Source organism: Xenopus laevis, chromosome 4S (assembly GCF_017654675.1).
Source record: "Xenopus laevis strain J_2021 chromosome 4S, Xenopus_laevis_v10.1, whole genome shotgun sequence".
In the NCBI taxonomy this organism is placed as follows: domain Eukaryota; kingdom Metazoa; phylum Chordata; class Amphibia; order Anura; family Pipidae; genus Xenopus; species Xenopus laevis.
In genome coordinates, this window is record NC_054378.1 from 11,577,067 (window position 1) to 11,601,098 (window position 24,032).

The 24,032-nt window shown below is 43.0% G+C and overlaps 2 protein-coding genes across 3 annotated transcripts; both read right to left on the reverse strand.

Annotated features, from left to right (window-relative positions):
- Positions 1-1,205: 1,205 nt before the first annotated feature.
- cyb5r2.S (cytochrome b5 reductase 2 S homeolog) lies at positions 1,206-11,355 on the reverse strand. Of its 2 annotated transcripts, none has more exons than XM_018259697.2 (9): positions 11,268-11,355; positions 8,208-8,354; positions 7,284-7,356; positions 6,213-6,319; positions 5,672-5,801; positions 5,195-5,278; positions 3,604-3,689; positions 2,774-2,873; positions 1,206-1,836 (listed from the first exon to the last, which is right to left on the reverse strand). In XM_018259697.2, exons 1-9 carry the CDS (start codon positions 11,280-11,282, stop codon positions 1,664-1,666), a joined length of 915 nt encoding a protein of 304 aa, XP_018115186.1. In that variant the 5' UTR covers positions 11,283-11,355; the 3' UTR covers positions 1,206-1,663.
- A 5,032-nt stretch (positions 11,356-16,387) lies between these two features.
- On the reverse strand, positions 16,388-20,759 carry LOC121393429 (traf2 and NCK-interacting protein kinase-like). Its single transcript, XM_041561917.1, has 12 exons — positions 20,733-20,759; positions 20,596-20,634; positions 20,420-20,485; positions 20,202-20,255; positions 19,983-20,108; positions 19,779-19,889; positions 19,560-19,650; positions 19,284-19,411; positions 18,737-18,791; positions 18,484-18,556; positions 16,945-17,120; positions 16,388-16,553 (listed from the first exon to the last, which is right to left on the reverse strand). Exons 1-12 carry the CDS (start codon positions 20,757-20,759, stop codon positions 16,441-16,443), a joined length of 1,059 nt encoding a protein of 352 aa, XP_041417851.1. The 3' UTR covers positions 16,388-16,440.
- Between the last annotated feature and the right edge of the window lie 3,273 nt (positions 20,760-24,032).

Genomic DNA, 24,032 nt, shown 5'->3' on the forward strand with positions numbered 1-24,032 from the left:
AAAAAAGGTGCTGGTCTCAGCTCATGCTTCTGGCTGACTTTCGCTTCGGGAGGAGCCCTCTGCTACTTGGATGCTGCCAGGTCTTAATATGAGAGGACCAAGGGTGGAGGTCTGAGCAGGCACGGGAACCAAACTTGTACTGGAGGGACAGGGAACAGGAATCCTAGTCATGGAACAGGCCGGGTCAATACCAGATAGACAGAGCAGTGCAAAGTCAGGGACCAGAAGTATAGTCTGGGTCACAGGCCGAGGTCAATGTCAAACTGGTTGAGCGGTACCCAATCAGGAACCAGAAGCATAATCAAGATAAACAGGCCAGGGTCAAACCAATCGGTAATGCAGTACAGAAATGAGATCCAGATAAATGGTCAGCAACAGTCTAGTGTCCGACCAGGCAGCGATACAGCACAGGTCAGGGACAGGCAAGGTCAGACTAGAATAAGCGCAACTATGAAAAGTTGTCAGTGAGTTATTGCCCTCGGCCCCAATAAATATTCGAATATCACGCCTGATACTCAGAATTCCCTGTATAACTCAGCCTGCAGCCTTGTGCCTTTATATGGTCACAGAACCCCTCAGTGACTTCTTATATCCTTTTCATTTACAGTAGGGGGTACATTATCTCTTATAATACATGAGTGATACTCAGAGTTCCCTGTATAACTCAGCCTGCAGCCTTGTGCCTTTATATGGTCACAGAACCCCTCAGTGACTTCTAAAATCCTTATCATTTACAGTAGGGGGTACATTATCCCTTATAATACATGAGTGATACTCAGAGTTCCCTGTATAACTCAACCTGCAGCCTTGTGCCTTTATATGGTCACAGAACCCCTCAGTGACTTCTAAAATCCTTATCATTTACAGTAGGGGGTACATTATCCCTTATAATACATGAGTGATACTCAGAGTTCCCTGTATAACTCAGCCTGCAGCCTTGTGCCTGTATATGTTCACAGAACCCCTCAGTGGCTTATAATATCCTTATCATTTACAGTAGGGGGTACATTATCCCTTATAATACATGAGTGATGCTTAGAGTTCCCTGTATAACTCAGCCTGCAGCCTTGTGCCTTTATATGTTCACAGAACCCCTCAGTGACTTATAATATCCTTATCATTTACAGTAGGGGGTACTATCCCATATAATATATGAGTGATAGAGTTCCCTGACCTGTATTGTAAGTGACGAGCAAGACAGTAAGTAAAAGTAGACGTCAGTTCATATTTATTAAACATTTGCAGATTCTGCATCTATCCATTGAATCAATTATTCACACAAATGACTGAGAGTTCTTCATGTGAAACAGACATCAGATCCCAGGCATGGGTTAAACTAATCCCAGCATGCTCTGGTGCATCTGGATTCCGGTGAAATATAATATAAAAACCCACTGAGTTATGTGAAAATTGGACATAAATGGAAAGTTCCCAGCAGATCCGAAGGTATTGCCTAGTGTGAACTGGACAGGAATGGTGTTGGCACAGCCCTTACGGTACCACTGGGGCAGGTGGTAGAACCTGAGCATTGGAATGTTATGGGATACCCCCAGCTGTTCTGATATTTCCCTGGGAAAATGCCCGAAGTTTGTCCATGGCATTGGCATAAAAAAGCAGCTTGGCAATATCCCCTGGCACAGGAGGCTCTGGATTTATTTATACACTAGTAAGCAAACCTTCCAGCCTCGGGGTACCCAAGCTTGGTCAGGTTGTCTTGGCACGCAAACTGGATCATGGGAGGAGGCCCGCACATCAGCACAAGGACATCCTCGGACGGAGGAGGCAGGTGCTCTTTAATCATGTCTGCAGTAACAAAACCAGAGCCGTACTTCCACCCTGCAAAGCAAAGGAGATGCCTTTAATGAAGAAGAAATAAATAGAGTTGTGAACTTCAACTCCCAGCATGCTCAGCTGGTATAGCATAGGACAAGACAGAGCTACAACTGCAGAACTTTATTTTCCTGAGCCCAAGGCATGACATTTAAGAGGTTGGACGGCAAGGGCATGACTGGACAGTGGTGCACCGCCCTAACACTTGATGCTAAAATGGGGCAAAATCGCACCCCCTTTAGTGCTCATTCAAGAAGCACTTGCGTCTGGGAAAACTCTCATCAGATTGATAGAAAATGGCACCAGTCTTTATGGCAGGTGGCAATTATATAGCTGTGTTGCCTTATTATATAGCTGTGTTGCCTTCATACACTAGTACTCCCTTATTGCACATCTGAATTCCATGCAAGTAAGGGTAGGACTTCACAGACGATTTCTGCGCGATCTGACACCCTGCCCAAAAACGCAGGCTGCGACAGAAATAAGGAAAGTAATGGAAATGGATGAAGTTGCAGTGCTGATCCGACGCGACACGACTGTCGGATGCAGACGCAGCGTGCAGCATCTGCATCCGACAGTCGCAACGGACCAACGCTGCGACTTCATGCGACAATGCATTCACTTACCTTATTTCCGTCGCATCCGATTTGATGCCTGCTTTTTTGCGCAGTGCTTTGGGGAAATCGATGGTGAAGTCCTACCCCTAGGGAACAGGTGGGGGAATGTCTACCTACTAGCCTCCCCTAGCCACAGGGTTAGGGTCACTACCCTGCTCCAGCGATAGCACCCACAGATCTAGTTAGGTCCTTGTGCTACCTGCACCTGTGGGTACTCTCAGCTAGGCAGGGTGCATAAAATATCATTTTTATTAACAGGGGCCAGTGATAACCCAACTCTCATAGTTGCTCATAGAGATTACGGAAGGTCCAGAGAAAAGTCCTACCTTGCGGGGGCCGATCCAGCGTGTACCAAAGCTTAAACTGTTCCGGGTGGCTCTTGGCTACAGTTTCCAGTTCATATCGTAGCAAGATGTCGTCTTCTGTCTGCAAATACAATACAAATATAAACAACAGTCCCAATGATCACCAGATACAGAGCTGAAATATACTTCTCCATGATATTAATGACCTGTAAGAATCCTCCAGCTGAGTTTTGCAGGCAGCCATATATATTTGTTGACCTGAACCCCAAAGGATTTTTGGCGTAATGAAAGCAATTTTCCAATATACATTCATTACACATTTTCAGATATCTGTAAATGTAATTGCTAAAGTGGTGCCTGCATTCTGTGTTGTAGGTCAGAACATGGCCATGTACCTTTATATATATATATATATATATATATATATATATATATATATATATATATATATATATATATATATATAGTGAATAAAGTACCCCCTCTTGTAAAATATAAGGATATTATAAGTTACCGAGGAGTTTCATGACCATATAAAAACACGAGGCCGAAGGCCGAGTGTTTTTATACAGGTCATGGAACTCCGAGGTAACTTATAATATCCTCATATTTTACAACTGGGGGTACTTTATTAATTATAATACACAAATTTTAGTGAGTCATGTGACAGAAATGACATCACTACTCACCGTTTATAACTGATGACATCACTACTCACCGTTTATAAGGATATAATTTACAAGATATTCATGGCTTTTGTGTATTATATATATATATTTCCACTTTGCACTTGCATTAGTCAATGAGCCCTGGTGCAAGAGACACAATGTGACAGTGACATTAATAGTTACCTGATTAGCAAAGATGAGGTAGCATTTTGTGTTATCATTGGGATCCTGGGTGATTTGACGAATCAGCTGCAACATGGGTGTAATCCCTGGAACAGACACATGGGGGCAGTATGTCAGTGACAAAGCAGATGTGAAACACAAGAATAACTTGTATAATTCTATTAAGATAAGAACAATGTTGCCATCTTAATAAAATAAGTTTAAAGGAACAGTAACACCAAAAAATTTGAGAAAAGTGAGAACAATAAAATGTACTGTCGTGCTACATTTGAAAAACGTGTGTGTTTACTTCAGAAACTCTACTATAGTTTATATAAACAAACTGCTGTGTAGCCATGGGGGCAGCCATTCAAGCACAGGATACACAGTAGATAACAGATAAGTACTACTATAGTTTATATAAACAAGCTGCTGTGTAGCCATGGGGGCAGCCATTCAAGCACAGGATACACAGTAGATAACAGATAAGTACTACTATAGTTTATATAAACAAGCTGCTGTGTAGCCATGGGGGCAGCCATTCAAGCACAGGATACACAGTAGATAACAGATAAGTACTACTATAGTTTATATAAACAAGCTGCTGTGTAGCCATGGGGGCAGCCATTCAAGCACAGGATACACAGTAGATAACAGATAAGTACTACTATAGTTTATATAAACAAGCTGCTGTGTAGCCATGGGGGCAGCCATTCAAAGCTGAAAAAAGAGAAAAGGCACAGTATACACAGCAGATAATAGATAAGCTCTGTAGTATACAATGGGATTGTATCTGTATCTACTGTATAGCTTGCGTTTGAATGGCTGCCCCCATGGTTACACAGCAGCTTGTTTATATAAACTATAGTAGTAGTAGAGTTTCTGAAGCAAACACACCAGTTTTGCCACTGCAGGGCAACAGTATATTATATTGCCATCTCTTTTTTTTTGGTGTTACTGTTCCTTTAAATTGCACCCAGTAACGTATACAGATCTATAAATTAGTGCAGTTCGGCAACAGTGTTATTTTTTTGTGCTTAGATGGGAAAAGTTTATTTTTCCTGGTCATTCTAGCCTTTTTGGGTAGAATGGCAGTCCTGTCTTGCGTTATACCAGAAATTCTATATAACTCAGAGCCCTAATATGAAACAGACATCAGATCCAAGGATCGGGTTAAAACAATCCCAGTTAAGAAAAAACAATGAGTAGCATTAATTATATATTTTAATAAAGATTTCGCAAGCTGTGGGTTCCCCCCTCCACCTCACCTGCCCCAAAACATTGTATGGGGGCAGGACTGGATTTGTGGCGAGGCCACACGAGTGCTAGCACTAGGACCTAGTGGCCTCTGAGAAATCCGGGCCTGTATGGGGGCAGCCTAAAAGCCAATTAAGGTGCCCAGCATCTTCTCCACTTCTATTGGTCAATGTGACAGGAGTGGCAGAACTGAGAAGAGCATAATCAGGACTCTCAGACAGACCAATTGCAGGGCTGCATGGATTCCAGTACAGTTTTGTGTATCACATGTCCAGTTGGTATCTCTTTAAGGTTGTGGCTTGTTAACCACTGGCCTATCCCACATCTGTACATGCAGTTAATTCTTTGTTCATACCAGTTCCACCAGCAAGCATCCCCACGTGTTTGGCCACCTTGATCTTTGGTTCAGACTTCTTATCTGGTCTGATGGCAAATTTCCCTGTTAAGAACAAGAAAGGGAAGAAGAATGTAACAATGAGAAAAGAAGATAGGGACAGAGAAAAAGTATCAATAACCTTATATTTTCCCACTTACTAAAAAGGCATCCGACCCTTCCTTGAAACTATCTAATGTATCTGCCATTACACCAGTTACCACCTAGACTCACATAGCAACTGATATTCAGCTCCATCAGCGTTCTCCCACCATTTCTGCCATTGATTCTGTTCTCTGGTCCAGACCCAACACACCTTACATTAGGGTGGGGGGCACCCAAAATAGGATATCCAATCAGGCTCTTTAGCTTAGTGCAACCCAACTTATACAGTATACATTAGTGTGTGCCTAATGCACAGGCCCATACAGGGAACCCCTTATAACAAATTTCACTTACCCTTCCCTTTGTAGACAAGAAGCCCATTCGGACCCCGGAAATCAATTGTTTCCCCTATTTTGAGACTGTCCAGGTGCTGCGACATTTTGCCTCCGTCGGGGAATTTAGGATTTACGTTTTTGTAATACACCTGAGAAGAGAGCAAACGTGTCAGAACACATTGCAGTACAATAGGAAGCTCTGCAGCCGCGATACAAGCAACATAGTGTTTAGCGATGTTCATGATAGTAGCGGTTTTATACTGCTAATAGCTGCCTCATCACATACTTCAGGTTGGATAATATTCCTTAGATCATTTCAACATAATGATGTGCACACAGGGCTGCCGGTTATTGTTAACCGTGCTTGTGTTGTGACAAGCAGTATGGCAGCCTAACACTCACGTGGATAAATGCAAATGTGGGCTGCCATTTAACCCTTTGATAATTACATTTTGAGCACATGATATGATGACTGACAGGACTGTGACAAACTCCTATACTCCTACAGGAATCCGAATATAATTATATATAATAAAGATAATAATTGCATATATATTTACCTTCACAACCAGATCCACGTGGCCCTTGACTTCATCGCTGGACACCGGCGTATACGCCCGAACGACCAGGCTCCCATTGACCTTGGCAGAGAGGTAAATATGCTGACCTGTGCAGGGGGAGAATTTGTAAGGTAACTGCTAAATCTCAATGATACCCAATGAGTGCCCAATACACACTCCCTCCATTAACTCTGGAGCCAACAGGCTCGTCCCTGATCCACCCAAACCTGCCCCTGACTGGCCCAGTGCCCACCACGACTGCACCTCTACATCATGCTGCCCTGTCCCCTTCATGTTTGGGTGGGTAAAAGGAAAGGTGGCAACCTAACTCACTCAATTGCTGAAGCCCAGTGTAATGTAATGTACATACCACATCCAGTCAGTATGAGGCGCTGCTGAGCGCATCCCAATATTAAACATTTTCAGCGCCCCATATACGCACAGGGTATTAAAAAAAAGTTAAAAATAGTGATATCACTATCACCCCAGTTATGTGCTGATTCAACAGCTTTATATACAGGTGGGTGTGTCATAAAGAAAGTAGCCCAGCCCCCAGTGTCCAATATGGCTGCCCCCGAGTAATTAAAAAAAAATAAAAAAAAAATTCTAAGACAATTTGCAATTGGTTTTCACTTTTTATTATTTGTAGTTTTTGAGTTATTTAGCTTTTTATTCAGCAGCGCTCCAGTTTGCAGTTTCAGCCATCTGGTTGCTAGGATCCCGATTATCCTAGCAACCATGCACTGCGTTTGAATAAGAGACTGGAATATAAATAGGAGAGGCCTGAATAGAAAGATGAGTAATAAAAAGTAGCAACAGCAATAAATGTAGAGCCTTTGATTTTAGATGGTATCAGTGATCCCCATTTGAAAGCTGGAAAGGAGTCAGAGGGAAAGAGTCAAATAATTAAAAGAAACTATTAAAAATAAATAATGAAGACCAGTTGAAAAGTTGCTTAGAATTGGCCAATCTATAACATACTTAAAAGTTAACTTAAAGGTGAACCACCTTTAACAGTTGTGGAATTAACCCTATTAAATCAATAGGAAAGCAAGCAAAGCCGTGCATTACCTACAGGGAGCCCCAAGACATGCTCTGCAGAGGGGAGGCCAAACCTGAATTTCTTAGTGTCATGGCTGATTTCCTAGACATAAGGGGAAAAAGATAATTTCAAGATGAACTGCTTTTTAACGGGGCTGTAAACACAACAACAAAATTTTGTCCATTGAAAGAAAATATCTGCTTTATATCTGCTGAAAATATCTACTGTATGCTATTCTCTGCCCTCACTGCTGGTTCTGACTATGGAGGCAATGTAGCAGAAGCCAGTCCTACTCTAGCCCAGACTTCATTTCCCACAATGCCTTGTGTGTATGCTTCTTTATAAGTCTGTTAAACAGCTGGCATCTGCTTACATTGTTGCCACAGTCAGAACCAGCAGTGCAGAGAATAACACAGGACAGACACTGCATCCAATAGCAGTACTGCATGTGGATTAGAATGTCGCTTGGGGCAAATTCACTTAAGCGCGAAGTGGCTAACGCTAGCACAAATTCTATAACAGTACGTCATTTAGTTACTTCGCCCATTTTCTGACGTGATTTAGTGAATTAGCGGCGCCCTGGCGAAACTTCGCCTGACGAAGTGCGGCGAAGCCTTCGCTAGCGCAACTCCGCAGGTTAGTGAATTTGCCCCTTAGAATTTAACATTTATTTTTAGGTTAATATTTTCTTTAGTTTATGTCACAGAGTTGTGAATATAATCTTTAAAATTGTTAATAAAAGTTAGATTTTAACGTTATATCCTCTGCAGACAACTGAGTGGCTTAATTATGGCTTTTATACTGTATTACGGAGTGTCAGCCTCAGGCTGCTAGTTAGGCTCATGTTACTGATCACTAATAGAGAATCAGCCTTGGCCCCATTAGCTGCCAGTGTCAGAGACGTTCCAAAGGGCAAAGAAGTTAATGACTGATTGTAACGATGACGCCAGTACCTGTTTCTCTATAAGAGGTAGTGGGTACTTTGCATTGGGGTCCAGCAGAGTGACCGGTGCTTTCTTAGCCCCAGATCCCAGAGCTTTAATCAGGAACAATAACACTGTTACTCCTATCGCTGCCAGGGCTACCAACATGTTTGAGTCCTGCAAGAGAAGGAGATGCATGTTATACAGTGTATATCTGCATTTAGCCATGTGTTGGAGCTGTCATACTGATTGTGCAGTAGTATTCTTTATATTGTTCATCTATACAACTCCCCTAGTGATAAGTAGCTGACTGAAGACTACAAAACAGGCCATGGCCAGGGCAGCAGCATAACAACTATGGCTTGGGCCCCCCTAACAAACATCTTTGACGGGGCCCCCCTTTCCCTGGCCGTCTGTTCGGTCAGCTTGGCCCGGCCCTGGCACCAAATCTTGGAGTCGGTTCAGAATTCAACAAAAACCAAGCCTTTTTTGAGCAGGATTCATATTCAACCGAATCCAAGAACATGGATGAACCAAGTCCAAACATATACAGCGGTAAAACAGGCTGCACACACACACATTGGCACAGTCACACACTGCAGATTGGCAGCACCGCTAAGGGATCTGATTTGGTTCAGTATTTGGTCAAATCTATTCCCCAGGAAGCAAGGTTTGGTGCATCCCTAGTTTCGATCCACATGTATAAATGCAAATATATGGACAATTAATGTCCTATCATCATACAGGGGAAAGGAATGGATGCAATTATTCAGAGAATTAATGTTCTGCTCTCAAGATAAGCTGAGACCCAGTACTGGCTGAATAAAGCACTTTGGCAGCTCCTAACCTTGTGTATAAAGGGAACCACATTGTGAAGGAATGATCTGCTCAATGGAGTAACTACTGGGGAGTATACCCCATGACCCAGTCCTAGCGCCCACCACCACCACCTCACGCAGGCGCAAGAGCACTGGCGTGCAATCTGGGCCTGTGGGGGGTGCGTTGAGAAACAGGGGGACCCAGTAAGGGTCACACCATTGGTTCGACTCATAAGATGAGCTATTGCCCCATGCTGCATTCTTTGTCAGGGGAGGAGACTAAATAGAGCAGGGTTGCCAGGTTGGCGGGTTTAGAGGCAAATTGGACTGGTTTTAAAACGTAGTGGCAGGTTTTAAAAGTCCAAACCCGCCAACGAACGTACATTTTTTTTTAATGCAAATTGAAGTGCTTCACTGACTTGAGCCGGAGGGGGAAAGGCAATTTGGGATTGGGTCAGAGTTTACGTGAAAGCTGTGTAAAGAGAGACTGAGTGGCCGTGCTGTGTGGTGACTTGTGCGCGTGTTTGTGTAGTATTGTTGCCGCCCAATGTAAGGGGCACAGCCAATTCCTCCAGGGCACAGTAGTGGGTGGGTATGGTGTGTAGGGCCGGGCACTTTAACAGGGTCCAGTGGGCACTGTTTGGTGTGGGTAGGATTCGCTGGGCAGGTGAGGGGCTACTGAGCGACTGATTGGGCCGTTGTGTCCTGCTGCATGGGATACACGGGCAACTGATGGACTGGGATTTTATTAAGATTTTTCAGTGCACAAATTTGGCTGTTTTTGGGCTACTTTTAAAATGACTTTTGGCTACTTTTTAGATCTTTTTCAGTCTTTGACTGGTTTTGAAATGTAAACCTGGCAACCCTGAAATAGAGGGATTGCAGAGGTACAACCAGCACCAGGAAGTAAGTTCTGAGGGGGCCCCAGGTCCGGACTGGGATTCAGTATAAGCCCTGGCATTTCAAGTACACAGAGGCCCAAACAACTCTCCACCAGCCCAATAAATACTGTCTATGGTGGTATCCTACAGCAGCCCCTCTGGCATTTGCCAGAACCCAGTCTGGGCCTGGGGGCCCCATAGGTACGAAGAAGGAAACAACTCCCTTGGTCCCTTGGTTTCGCCTCGTGGGTGGGGGTAGAACTGAAAAGAAGCTGCTCAGACGTGTGGGGGCAACTCAGCAAGTCCAGTTGTTTGACACTTATCACTACTGGTTATAACTGTGACTGATACAGGACCAAACATTCTTATTCTCATTTATACTTTTACTTTGTTATGTTCTGTATTGCAGTGCCATTTCCCACCATGCCCTTTCTCACACACACAGTCACACACACAGCTCGCCTCTGACACTTAGGCCCCTCCCATGGTGTGACAGCAGTTCATAGCGTGGGGCAGCCCCATAGCAACACAGGCCCCTCTCACTGGTCTCCCAGCAACCTGATAATCAGCCCCCCGCTCCTGATTGGCTCACGGCAACATGGACAATGAGCAGAGGGAGAAGAGGAGGCAAAGTCAAGGTTCCCCTTTGGAATGAATGGGGGAGATTTATAAAACGAGTGCCATTTATACAAATATGACGATTTTGTCCCCTTTAACCAAAAGCTTCACCCTGATTCAGATTTCATTTCAGCGGGAATTTCCAACTTGCACGCCCACCGTGGCTGAACTACAACTCCCAGAAGCCCCTGGCAGCCGCAATTCAACAAAACTATGCTGATGGGCGTAGTAGTACAGGGCGACATAAATAGGCTTAGTTATATATGTAATGGGGGCTCATTTCCCAGCATGCTCAGTGCTACAGCCCCCTCCACCAATTACGCTTTGCCCAGCATGCCCAAGTATCATTGCGGCACTTGTTGCTATGCAGTGATCCAGGCAGCTGTTAAAGGGCGCCCAGGAGTTCTGCAATGTCAGGCTAAGGAGGGATTCTGGGAGTTGAAGTTCATCTACGTGTATTTATGCACATATATCCATATACTGAAAATATCTAACAGCATAACAGGTCCTTTGTATATACAACTGATACAGGGGGCACATTCACTAGCAGCCCTATGCTCAAAGGGCATGTGCATTGCATGGGTTAATGACAGGCCCCCTATAATATTGTGACTATAATATGATATAATAACAGTCATGACAGTTCCACTAGCCCAGTGCCCTTTGCCCCAGTGCCTGCGGTGCCAATGGGAGAGGCTCGGGGTCAGAGACCCACAGGAGAAATGTAGGGGGAGAAATGTAGGGGAGAGTTGGCAGTAAAGGCTCACACTCACCGTGGAAATCTCCATGATGGCTCCCACGCTGCTGCTTACTCTTCTGTGATCCAGAGACACAATTCACTACAGTGTGGACTTTAAAGTGTTGCCAGCCACGCCCCCAGACCCTCAGTGCCCCTCCCACTCAGCTATGAGCTACCTGACAGCAAATAGGAGGGGAGGAGGGGCTAGTGGCGTGTGACAGCCAATGGGCTCATACACAAGTCATTACAGTAAGGGGCAGCATTATTAATATAACAGGAGGAGTCTTCATTCCCATAACTTCTGTGCCTGACAGTCAGCTGCCCTATTTCCCAGCACATTTAGAATTTCATATGAGCCAATAGATGCGTCTCTCTATAATATTTTGGAAGTAAAAAGAGGGACAAAAAATGTTTTCGCAAGTAGTGCAGCGAATTGTGTTGACCACGCCCCTTTCGGTGGCCACACCTCCTAATTACCATGTTGATTTTACAAAATTTGGCAGGTTATGGAAGTTTGAAAACAATTCTCCTTATCTAAACTGTTTTTTTTTTTGTCTCAGAATTGTTATAAAGTATCTTATTTGCACCTGTAGCTGTTCTGGGCTCTCTGCTAAAAGCCAATATAGTGCGAAACTTTGTTTCTTTTTCTGGCTGTTCAGTGCAGAGAAAATAGTGACTTTCCAGTACAAATGAGGGACTGCGGGTTGAGCTGTCAAAAGAGGGACTGTCCCCAAGAAAAAGGGACAGTTGGGAGGTATGCGTACTGTAATTGATAAAGATATTAGAAGTCACTGAGGGGTTGTTCTGTGACCATATAAAGGCACAAGGCTGCAGGCTGAGTTATACAGGGAACTCTGAGTATCACTCATGTATTATAAGGGATAATGTACCCCCTACTGTAAATGATAAGGATATTAGAAGTCACTGAGGGGTTGTTCTGTGACCATATAAAGGCACAAGGCTGCAGGCTGAGTTATACAGGGAACTCTGAGTATCACTCATGTATTATAAGGAATAATGTATCCCCTACTGTAAATGATAAGGATATTAGAAGTCACTGAGGGGTTGTTCTGTGACCATATAAAGGCACAAGGCTGCAGGTTGAGTTATACAGGGAAGTCTGAGTATCACTCATGTATTATAAGGGATAATGTACCCCCTAGTGTAAATGATAAGGATATTAGAAGTCACTGAGGGGTTCTGTGACCAAATAAAGGCTCAAGGCTGAATTGTACAGGTTTTAGCTTCCACAATATACCCCCCATATACCTGTGCCATTGCGGGCGACACTTAGGGCATGTAAGACAATGGTGGCTACTGTAACAAAGAGTAAATATGTGTTGCTAATGACAACGCGCTAGTGAAACTCCAGAACAACAGCAATGACCATGCTCTACAGGCTTACTGGGGTTGGGCCCACCAATGGTTTCTCTTCTTTCTATTTGCTATAACACGCTAAATTAAGGGGAACCCAGGAATATTGATTAGCTGCCTGTGGTGTGCAATATAGATTTGTCAGGACATGGATTATTATCAATAAGAACCCAGGGCAGAGGTACAAGAGGGGCCCTTTATTGCTCATGTAGAGAACTTTTGCCTGGGGTCTGGCTGCAATGAACCCCCCCCCCCCCCCGGAATCCATTGACTCTCCCTAACTTGTGTGGTGCAGATATAGGGGGCAGAAGGGGGGACACCTATATGCCTCCAGCCCCTTATGAAAACAGGGGTGTCACATGCAGGCAGTGCTCTATTCATGGGGCAGCTGTAGATTTCTATGCTCTGAAAACACAACACAAGAGACCAGCAGCAATTTATTTAGGCTGAAAAGGGGCAAAGTGCAAAACATAACTGTAAAACTGGCCTTTTTTCTGTACTTTGAACTGGCTGGAATACTAGCACAGTGACACCAGAATATATATATCTATATAGATATATAGATATATATATATATATATATATAGCTATATATATATATATATTGGGAGGATTGTACACATTTTCGGTGACACGCACCCAGGCAACTAAAGACTACTAAACGTGAGTGCTGTGAACATTGGGATTTATTTATATATATATATATATATATATATATATATATATATATATATATATATATATATATATATACATACATACACACACACACACACAGGTAAGGGACCTGTTATCCAAAATGCTCGGGACCTGGGGTTTTCCAGATAATGGATATTTCTATCATTTGGATCTTCATACCTTGAGTCTACTAGAAAACCATGTCAAAATTAAATAAACCCAATAGGATGGTTTTGCCTCCATTTAGGATTACTGTTTAATTATTACGGAGAAAATGGAAAATGTTAAAATATTTTTTGTTTTTTTGGATAACGGGTTTCTGGATAACGGATCCCATAGCTTTATATCAGGAGCGGACTGTAATGTGCTTGCACACAGCTTAAATCAGTGAAAGGGACACTTGGGGACAGTACAAATATGGCATCATTCAAGGCAAAAGATTTCCAAGAACAGTGACATGATTATGGGTCAATCTCTCTTAGTCCTAAAGTGTATAACTGACAGAAACATGATTGGTCACTGAATTCTAGGCCCAAAGGTTACTAATGGCAGAGTCATGTTTATTAATCAGTCTCTCCTAGGCCCAAAATGTACAGAGGGTAAAAAATACTCCCTTGTCCTTTAAGGCTTTGGACACTGACTAAAAAAACAAAGATCAGTAGGACTAGGTCCAGACATGGCTTATCCCCTCCTTATATTTCTTCATCCTTAGCATCTCCTTTTACCAATTTCTCCCACCCCTGCCTCTTAATTCCACCTTTACTTTTCAGTGACCCTTTTCCCTTGCACTAGAGGTCTCCCTCCTCTGTAATGTTCCCTGGCAATACTATAGAACTATAACAAATGCAAGAACACCAATGAAATGTGTATTAACATATTTATTTATAAAGTGATAGTTTTATTTATGCATTTTAGATTAATTCATACTAATTTAGGTTGGGAAGGACTCACATCCATTAGGTTCAAGTTTTAGTGTAAAAGGGATCTTCCTATTTAGAAGTTGATCCAGAGGAAGGCAAAAAACCCCATCTGATGCCGGAGCCAATTTGCCTCAGAGGGGGAAAAAATTCCTTCCTGACTCCCAAAGGGCAATCGGACAAGTCCCTGGATCAACTTATACTAAGAGTTTATGTCAGTATCAGTACTAAGAGTTTATGTGAGGGTTTAGAGGAGGAGATGTGACTGGTTGTTGAGTGGATTGAAAGGATAGGAAGACAATTTGAATAGGAAGAACCACTGAGGAATTGGTGTTGGGAGATTGCAGAGAAGCCTTTGTGTTTTAAAGAAAAAATATCATATGGGGTATAATTGGCTAAAGATTATATGTAGATTTGAGGGACCCCTGGAGTGCTTTGGGGGCTAACGGCAGAGACACACACTCAGAGATTTTGTGGCCCGGTGATAAATCGCCTCTTCTTCCGGGCAACTAATCTCCCCAAAGTGCCTCCCGCCTGCTAAAATTAAAATCGCCGGTGGGGTGATACTCGGAGCACTTAGTTTTCCAAAGTTGCCCAAAGTTTCCTCGTGAGGAAACTTCGGGCGACTTTGGAAAACGAAGCGATCTGCATGCCATCCCACCGGCAATTTAGATTCTAGCCGGCAAGAGGCAGTTTGGGGAGATTAGTCGTCCCGAAGAAGAGGAAATTTGTCGCTGGGCCACTAATCTCCCCAAATCTGAGTGTGTGTCTCTGCCCTAAAAGTAAACTATCTGGGGTGGTGTATTGGAGGATAAGCAAGTGATATAAAGAAAAGGACAATGCTGGGGTAGAGTTAGGATATTTAAAGAGGAGATGTCAATTGTAGGTCAATGGGAGAAAGGATGAATCTGTCAAAGAGAGGCCTAGCAGGGCTATGGGGGTTATTAAAGGCAATGTAAAACAGGCACTTATGAAAATGTATGGAGGGCTTTAAAGCTGTAATGATAATTGATTGAAGAGGAGTCAATGATGGGGTAATGTGGCAGGGGGAAGCATCACTGGGGACATAGTGGACAGGAGGAGCTGGTGGTGGAGCCAAAGGTGCATGAAAATAGAAGTCATGGATGGAACTATGGCAGTTGGAAAGTGAGGTGGAGATGTGGCCCTTGAATGTGAAACTTCTGGTGGAGTGATGTAAACTGAAGACACCACTGGTGGAGATGTGGTAGTCTGAAAGAGATATAAATATGGAGCTACAGAAGGAGATAAAGTCCCTGTTGGTGTAGTTGCAGAAATCTTGAAGCCCCCACTGGTTGAACTGCGGTAGCCTGAAAGAAGATGTTGCTGGTGGCGCTGTAGAAGGTCCTGGTTCTGTTTGAGAAACAAAATAAAATTCAGTCAGTAATTTATCATCATAAATTCTCATTCAGAGGCATGACATTTCAGCCTTATTCCCTGGGGAGTCACAACATTACTTTCCTTTCCCAGGTGTCACTGACTTAGATTCACTCGTGTGCAGCAAAAGCAAATCAAAATATTGTACTGTGAAAGTCTGCAAGGATATGCATCTGACAGTGGAAAGCTCCAGTGAATATATATACAGGTATGTGATCTGTTATCCAGAATGCTCGGGACCTGGGGGTTTCTGGATAAGGGGTCTTTATGTAATTTGGATCTTCATGTCTTAAGTCTACTAAAAAATCATGTAAAGATTAAATAACCCCAATAGGCTGGTTTTGCTTCCAATAAGGATTAATTATATCTTAGTTGGGATCAAGTACAAGTTATTGTTTAATTATTACACAGAAAAAGGAAATCATTTTAAAAATGTTGGATTATTTGATTATAATAGAGTCTATGGGAGATGGCCTTTCTGTAATTCGGGGGTTTCTGGATAATGGGTTTCCGGATAATGAATCCCATACCTGTGTATACATATATTATAAATACATATTATATGTGCATTTGCTAATCACTTCACACATGGGGAGGATTTTGCCCAGGTAATGCACACTTGAGCATCTTCTAGCCTAAATCCAAAAACAGTAAGGATTTGGTTCCTACCAATATATACACACACCGGCAGCAGGGGACCAAACTGGCATATGCCCACCATGGAGAAAATGTTGGGCTAAGACTCTGTCGGAAATTGTACCTTTCTCTGTAGATGTTTCTTTTTCCTCGGCTGTGATTAAGGAAACTCCTTGTGGGCTGTTGATGTAATTGGCCACAAGATCACTAACAGGAGAAGCCCTCCAGGGCCATTTGCAGAGCTGCTTCTTCTTCTGCCGATGTCTGTGTACAAGCACGCCACAGCTGTTTCAGGCTCCAGAGAGCTACTCCCTTCAATCCTGTATAGATTAAGAATCACAGTAAGGAAATGACCGACGTGTTTTTGTCCTATTATATAAAAATAATATCATTTAATATGAATATGGCCTCAGAAAAATTCCTATCCAGGGAATGGTTCCTATTGGGATTAAAGCTAATGGGTCCAAACTATAACCATAAACATTTTTGTGATTCATAAAATGTGAATTAGAGCTTGTATATGATATAAAAATAAAAACTGAAGATCAAATTCCATTGTCACTATTATACTAAAATATAAAATATTAAGCTAAAGTACTCCTTAAATATGTTCATTATTCCCACGCGCCTTTATGATAAAACCAACTCTTGCAGCTGTTGAGTTACACTGTGTGATGGTGCAGTCGTATCAAATATAATGGATTCCCTCACCTTTCTTGGCCGGCCGGTTCTGCAGAGTCCTGAGATGTTCTTTAATCTCGGCCCTGATGATCTTCTTAGGCGGCAGTTGGGTGACAAATGGGTGCTGCAGGAGTTCTTCAGCACTCCCTCTCTCCGAAGGATCCTTCTTCAGACAGGACTCCAAGAAGGACACAAAGTTTTGTGACCTGAAAAAAAAGTCCCCAGATCATTATTTCCATATACCAGAAGCTTTTACCCAGTAACCATTAGCTACACTAGAGTATAAATATATTTTGCAGCATATCTATCTATCCATCTATATTTCTATCAATCATCTATCTATCTATCCCTCTATCTCTTTATCTATCTATCATCATCTATCATCTATCGATCATCTATCTATTATCTATCTTTTCATCTATCTATCCATCTATATTTCTATCAATCATCTATCTATCTATCTATCTATCTATCTATCTATCTATCTATCCATCTTATCTATCGATCATCTATCTATCTATCTATCTATCTATCTATCTATCCTCTTTCTATTTATCTATCATCTATCTTGATTTGAGACCCATAGTATTGCAGAATTACACATTATACAAATCTACTCCAAAAGTGATCCCCAACCCGAGATTCCCCACCACCATCCCAAACTGGTAAACAAGGATATCAGTGCTATATCTACATGTCTATAAGGCTAAGAGGGACAAGGTAATGTCCTGTGATTTTCCCACACCCTCTCCTGACTGCACCATAGTGCACATGGCCTGTAATCTCACAGTAGTGGGGCCCATAGTTATACTGTTATGCCCCTGAGACATAGACACTGATTATATACATAAAATAGATCATATCCACTCTGCATTCATCTATATTTCCCTGAAAACACACATATCCCTGCCTGCATCTCATGGGCCACATTTAGGGGCAGATTTACTAAGGTTCGAGTGAATTTTCGAAGTACAAAAAGTTAGAATTTCAAAGTAATTTTTTTTTAAAATCGTTCGACTATTCGACTATTTGATAATCGAAGTACTGTCTCTTTAAAAAAAACTTCGACTTCAATACTTCGCCAACTTAAACCTGCCGAAGTGCCATGTTAGCCTATGGGGACCTTCCAAAGTTTTTTATATTCAAAGGAAGATCGTACGATAAAATCGTTCGAATCGTACGTTTCGAAGTACGACCGTACAATCGGAATACGATCGTCCGATGAATAAAATCCTCCGACTTTGAATTCGAATGTCGGAGGATTCTATCCGATGGTCGTATTTCGAAGTATTTTCCACCTCGAAATTCGACCCCTGATAAATCTTTAAACTCTGCAGTAGAAAACCCTCTGTTTATATTTAGGAGGTATTTAAATAAAATACACATTCCCCTGAGCTGAGACTGAAATCTCCCCATTATCCCAAATTTGTACAGACAAGGGGCATGGTGAGGGCAGACTGTGGAAGTGGATATAGGAGTTGCCAACAAGTGTTATTAAGAAAATGTGGGGAGTTCCATGTCTGCAAGCGCAGGTACAATGTACAGTGACACGAGCTGGGACCGACTCACCAGTTGTTTGATTGAAGCCTCGGTGGTTGGGCTTCTCTAATCAGGTGCTCCACCGGGTATTCATCTGCGTATGCTAAAAGTGAAAAACATATATATCAGGTCCATCCAACATGTCTAGAAGTTATTTAATATATAGAAAAAAATATTTTCTGCTGGAAATATCAAATCACCCCCAATTCCTCCCATTCTGATATAGAACCTCTGCTGCTCAATGTATAAAACAAAGTAGCCACAATTGTTGTGATTCACTTACGTGGTTTTCCCTCGGCCATTTCGATGGCGGTTATGCCCAGCGACCAGATGTCACACTGCAAAAGACACACCAAAGAGCATTAGAAGGAGAGAATTGGGTTAGTGGCTGTTTAATAAAATCTAAGTAAAAAGGCTACACATATACAACTCTCTTTTAGAAATATATACTTATATTATCATGGGTGCAAAAGTACACGCCATTCTCCTTAGCTCAATTATGGCCAGAACAGAACAGAATACAACTTCTAAAATAGCCCAATGCACCCCCTAATAAATGAACACATCATGGTATGTAAAAGTGAAAAAATGCTTTATTATATATAAACGTGTATACAGCAATACATCTCCATTACAAACAATAGCAGTTACAGAACACCAGCGTCACATTGCAAATGAGCAAATATATTAAAGCAGACACATTGTGCAAACAGTTAAGAAACCCAACGTTTTTGGAAAAACTCCTTTCTCTCCATGAGAAAATGACTGCTCCCATTAGGACTGATAAGTAAATGCTCGGTGTTGTTACAAGTATTATAAGTACAACATACTTTGGTGTCGTACGCCAGGCGCTGGCCCTTCTGCCTTATGGCCTCGGGTGCCATCCAATGTGCAGTCCCGTCTGCTTCGTGGCACAATCCAGTCTGCGGATCCAGGTCCCAGCTGTTTCCAAAGTCGACTGAAATGACAAATACAAACGATTAATGGAAAATAACTTGTTTAACCACAATAAGATAGAAACCTGAATTATGAAAGCCCCTGACTCCATATTCACGTTAGCTCCCCACCATCCACTACTCTTATAACTAACTGTAAGTTTTACTCACTGGTCTTCACTTTGGCCGTCTCTGTGAGCATGATGTTCAGGCTCTTGATGTCTCTATGAACGGCCCGGTTCTTGTGGATGTGGTGCAGCCCCTGGGGAGATTGAGATGTAGGTTATAAGACTATAACAGACATAAGAATAAACATTACCAACAAAGAGATTGTATATATATAATTTATGCAATTAAAGAAGAGGCATTAAGGGGTAAATCTGGCCTTACCTTTAAAACCTCCTTGCAGACATAGCCAATCCAGGTCTCCTTCAGGGATTGGCCATTGGTCCTGCTGATGAGGGTGTGGAGAGAGCCGCCACCACAGTACTCGAGAACAATCTGCAATATATAGAAATTATTTAAAGTCATGTATTCTATCACTTCCAGTGGAGATTGAGAGGAATGAACACGATACAGTAAATCATTTCTTACTTCCAAGTGCTCCGATGAGCATTCCGTGAGTGGAGCCCTGTAGTAAGCTCCATAGTAAGAGGCGATGTTCTTGTGGCCTCCGAACTGCTGGAGAAACTTCAGCTCCCTCATGACTGACTCTTCATCCTGGAGTGGAATAATAGAAATCCCTTTAGGTCACATAGGCAACTACACAAATAGGATTGATATATAGAGATTGGAATTATAAAGATACAGTACTCGGCTGATGTTGGCGATCTTCACCGCTACCACGCCTCTTCGATGGTGTCGTCCCTGTAATACAGACAGAAAGGTTGACTTATATACAATTAGGAAAGAGAGGGTCTAATGCAGCCCCCAAACCAGAAGCTTGATATGTCTGCCTAAATCATTGTGTGATTGTGTCTAGTGATCACAATCTTGTTCAGTTCCCCTACTCTAATTGGTTGGTCTCTTACCTTGTAGACGTCTCCGGTGCCGCCTTCTCCAAGAAGCACATCCTTGGTCAGCCGACCATCAGGAGGCTGGAAAAGAAAAAAGAAGGATTTTATTGATAACATAATATTCCCCAGGGTACAAAACATGTCTCACTTCCGGCAGTAGCGGCGAGTGTTTTACCCTCCTTTCTACTCACCTTATAAATCTCGGAGAGGGATCTGGATTCCGCCTGTGGCTGAAGGAGAAGAGAAAAATTCAATTACATTCTATACTTTATCTGTTCTCTATACAGCAAAACCCTAAATTCAGATAAAACAGTAGCAGTTGCCTTACCTTCCTCCAGGGGGCGCAGAATAGCATTGCGCCCAAGTTTTTTAGCTCTTAAAAGAGCTGTTGGGTTAAAAAGATGATATCAGCTGACGTCAAAGGAAGATGGTTTTTCCAAACGCCAAAAATCAGATGGAATTTTGCTGAATATCTCAATATAACAATCACTGCTAAATCGCTTGGAAAATCGCTTTGAAAACGCTATAAAAACGCTTCGTCGCTTGGAAATTTCACTGTGTGGAGACATAGAAAGAAAGAAGAGATTGTGAGCTCACATGCACCAGCCCTCTCTGCTATACGTATCAGGATTCACTGCCTTATATAAGTATTCACACCCTCAACCACTTCTCCAATATTACCAAAAACAAACCCTAAACTTATAATTATTCTCTAATATTTTTATTCTGACCATAAATTCTGAAATCTGATTTCCATTGGCAAAAATAAAAAACTGTTTTTCCTTTTGCATCAACAGCATTAAAGCAAAGTTCCCCTTTAAATGAAATGAAATTAAACAGGTTGCAGCATTTCCCTGTATTGGCACCATCAATTCTTCCCTCTATTATAATATAAAGCCCATTCCCTACAGAAATACCGAATCTCAAGATCATGATATCACAGAAAAAGGACTAGTACAGGCTGCAGGTCTGACAAGGGATGCTGGGATTTGTAGTTCAGTAACAGTTAGAAGACCATAAGCTGCTGGTCTGACAAGGGATGCTGGGATTTGTACTATAGGCTACAGGTCTGACAAGGGATGCTGGGATTTGTACTACAGGCTACAGGTCTGACAAGGGATGCTCGGATTTGTAGGTCAGTAAAATTTAGAAGACCACAAGCTGCTGGTCTGACAAGGGATGCTGGGATGTGTAGTTCATTAAGATCTAGAAGACTACAGGGTGCAGGTCTGACAAGGGATGCTGGGATTTGTACTACAGGCTGCAGGTCTGACAAGGGATGCTGGGATTTGTAGGTCAGCAACAATTAGAAGACTACAGGTCTGACAAGGAATGCTGGGATTTGTACTATAGGCTACAGGTCTGATAAGGGATGCTGGGATTTGTACTATAGGCTGCAGGTCTGACAAGGGATGCTGGGATTTGTACTATAGGCTGCAGGTCTGACAAGGGATGCTGGGATTTGTACTATAGGCTACAGGTCTGACAAGGGATGCTGGGATTTGTGGGTCAGTCTACAGGTCTGACAAGGGATGCTGGGATTTGTAGGTCAGTAACAGTTAGAAAACTACAGGCTACAGGTCTTACAAGGAATGCTGGGATTTGTACTATAGGCTACAGGTCTGACAAGGGATGCTAGGATTTGTACTACAGGCTACAGGTCTGACAAGGGATGCTGGGATTTGTAGGTCAGTAACAGTTAGAAGACTACAGGCTACAGGTCTTACAAGGGATGCTGGGATTTGTACTATAGGCTGCAGGTCTGACAAGGGATCCTGGGATTTGTAGGTCAGTAACAGTTAGAAGACTACAGGCTACAGGTCTTACAAGGGATGCTGGGATTTGTACCATAGGCTACAGGTCTGACAAGGGATGCTGGGATTTGTAGGTCAGTCTACAGGTCTGACAAGGGATGCTGGGATTTGTAGGTCAGTAACAGTTAGAAGACTACAGGCTACAGGTCTGACAAGGGATGCTGTGATTTGTACTACAGGCTGCAGGTCTGACAAGGGATGCTGGGATTTGTACTATAGGCTACAGGTCTGACAAGGGATGCTGGGATTTGTACTATAGGCTGCAGGTCTGACAAGGGATGCTGGGATTTGTACTATAGGCTAAAGGTCTGACAAGGGATGCTGGGATTTGTACTATAGGCTAAAGGTCTGACAAGGGATGCTGGGATTTGTACTACAGGCTACAGGTCTGACAAGGGATGCTGGGATTTGTACTTCAGGCTGCAGGTCTGACAAGGGATGCTGGGATTTGAAGGTCAGTAACAGTTAAAAGACTACAGGTCTGACAAGGGATGCTGGGATTTGTACTATAGGCTAAAGGTCTGACAAGGGATGCTGGGATTTGTACTACAGGCTACAGGTCTGACAAGGGATGCTGGGATTTGTACTACAGGCTACAGGTCTGACAAGGGATGCTGGGATTTGTACTATAGGCTGCAGGTCTGACCAGGGATGCTGGGATTTGTACTGTAGGCTGCAGGTCTGACCAGGGATGCTGGGATTTGTACTACAGGCTGCAGGTCTGACAAGGGATGCTCGGATTTGTAGGTCGGTAACAGTTAGAAGACTACAGGTCTGACAAGGGATGCTGGGATTTGTACTACAGGCTGCAGGTCTGACAAGGGATGCTGGGATTTGTACTACAGGCTACAGGTCTGACAAGGGATGCTGGAATTTGTACTATAGGCTACAGGTCTGACAAGGGATGCTGGGATTTGTACTACAGGCTGCAGGTCTGACAAGGGATGCTGGGATTTGTACTACAGGCTACAGGTCTGACAAGGGATGCTGGGATTTGTACTACAGGCTGCAGGTCTGACAAGGGATGCTGGGATTTGTACTACAGGCTACAGGTCTGACAAGGGATGCTGGGATTTGTACTACAGGCTGCAGGTCTGACAAGGGATGCTGGGATTTGTACTACAGGCTACAGGTCTGACAAGGGATGCTGGGATTTGTACTATAGGCTAAGGGTCTGACACGGGATGCTGGGATTTGTACTACAGGCTACAGGTCTGACAAGGGATGCTGGGATTTGTACTATAGGCTGCAGGTCTGACAAGGGATGCTGGGATTTGTACTATAGGCTACAGGTCTGACAAGGGATGCTGGGATTTGTACTATAGGCTACAGGTCTGACAAGGGATGCTGGGATTTGTACTATAGGCTACAGGTCTGACAAGGGATGCTGGGATTTGTACTACAGGCTGCAGGTCTGACAAGGGATGCTGGGATTTGTACTATAGGCTACAGGTCTGACAAGGGATACTGGGATTTGTACTATAGGTTACAGCTCTGACAAGGGATACTGGGATTTGTACTGCAGGCTACAGGTCTGACAAGGGATGCTGGGATTTGTACTATAGGCTACAGGTCTGACAAGGGATGCTGGGATTTGTACTACAGGCTGCAGTTCTGACAAGGGATGCTGGGATTTGTACTATAGGCTACAGGTCTGACAAGGAATGCTGGGATTTGTACTATAGGAAAAAGGTCTGACAAGGGATGCTGGGATTTGTAGGTCAGTAACAGTTAGAAGACTACAGGTCTGACAAGGGATGCTGGGATTTGTACTATAGGCTGCAGGTCTGACAAGGAATGCTGGGATTTGTACT

What these genes read in the sequence shown, in the direction of transcription:
- LOC121393429 (XM_041561917.1), bottom strand. Translation starts at nt 20,759, where the DNA reads ATGCTATTCTGCGCCCCCTGGAGGAAG. An exon ending in TCTGCGCCCCCTGGAGGAAG is followed by an intron (nt 20,635 to 20,732) that starts GTAAGGCAACTG and finishes CTTCTCCTTCAG; the next exon opens with CCACAGGCGGAATCCAGATC. An exon ending in GCACCGGAGACGTCTACAAG is followed by an intron (nt 20,256 to 20,419) that starts GTAAGAGACCAA and finishes TCTGTATTACAG; the next exon opens with GGACGACACCATCGAAGAGG.
- cyb5r2.S (XM_018259697.2), bottom strand. An exon ending in ACGTGGATCTGGTTGTGAAG is followed by an intron (nt 5,802 to 6,212) that starts GTAAATATATAT and finishes CTCTCTTCTCAG; the next exon opens with GTGTATTACAAAAACGTAAA. An exon ending in GATGCTTGCTGGTGGAACTG is followed by an intron (nt 3,690 to 5,194) that starts GTATGAACAAAG and finishes TGTCTGTTCCAG; the next exon opens with GGATTACACCCATGTTGCAG.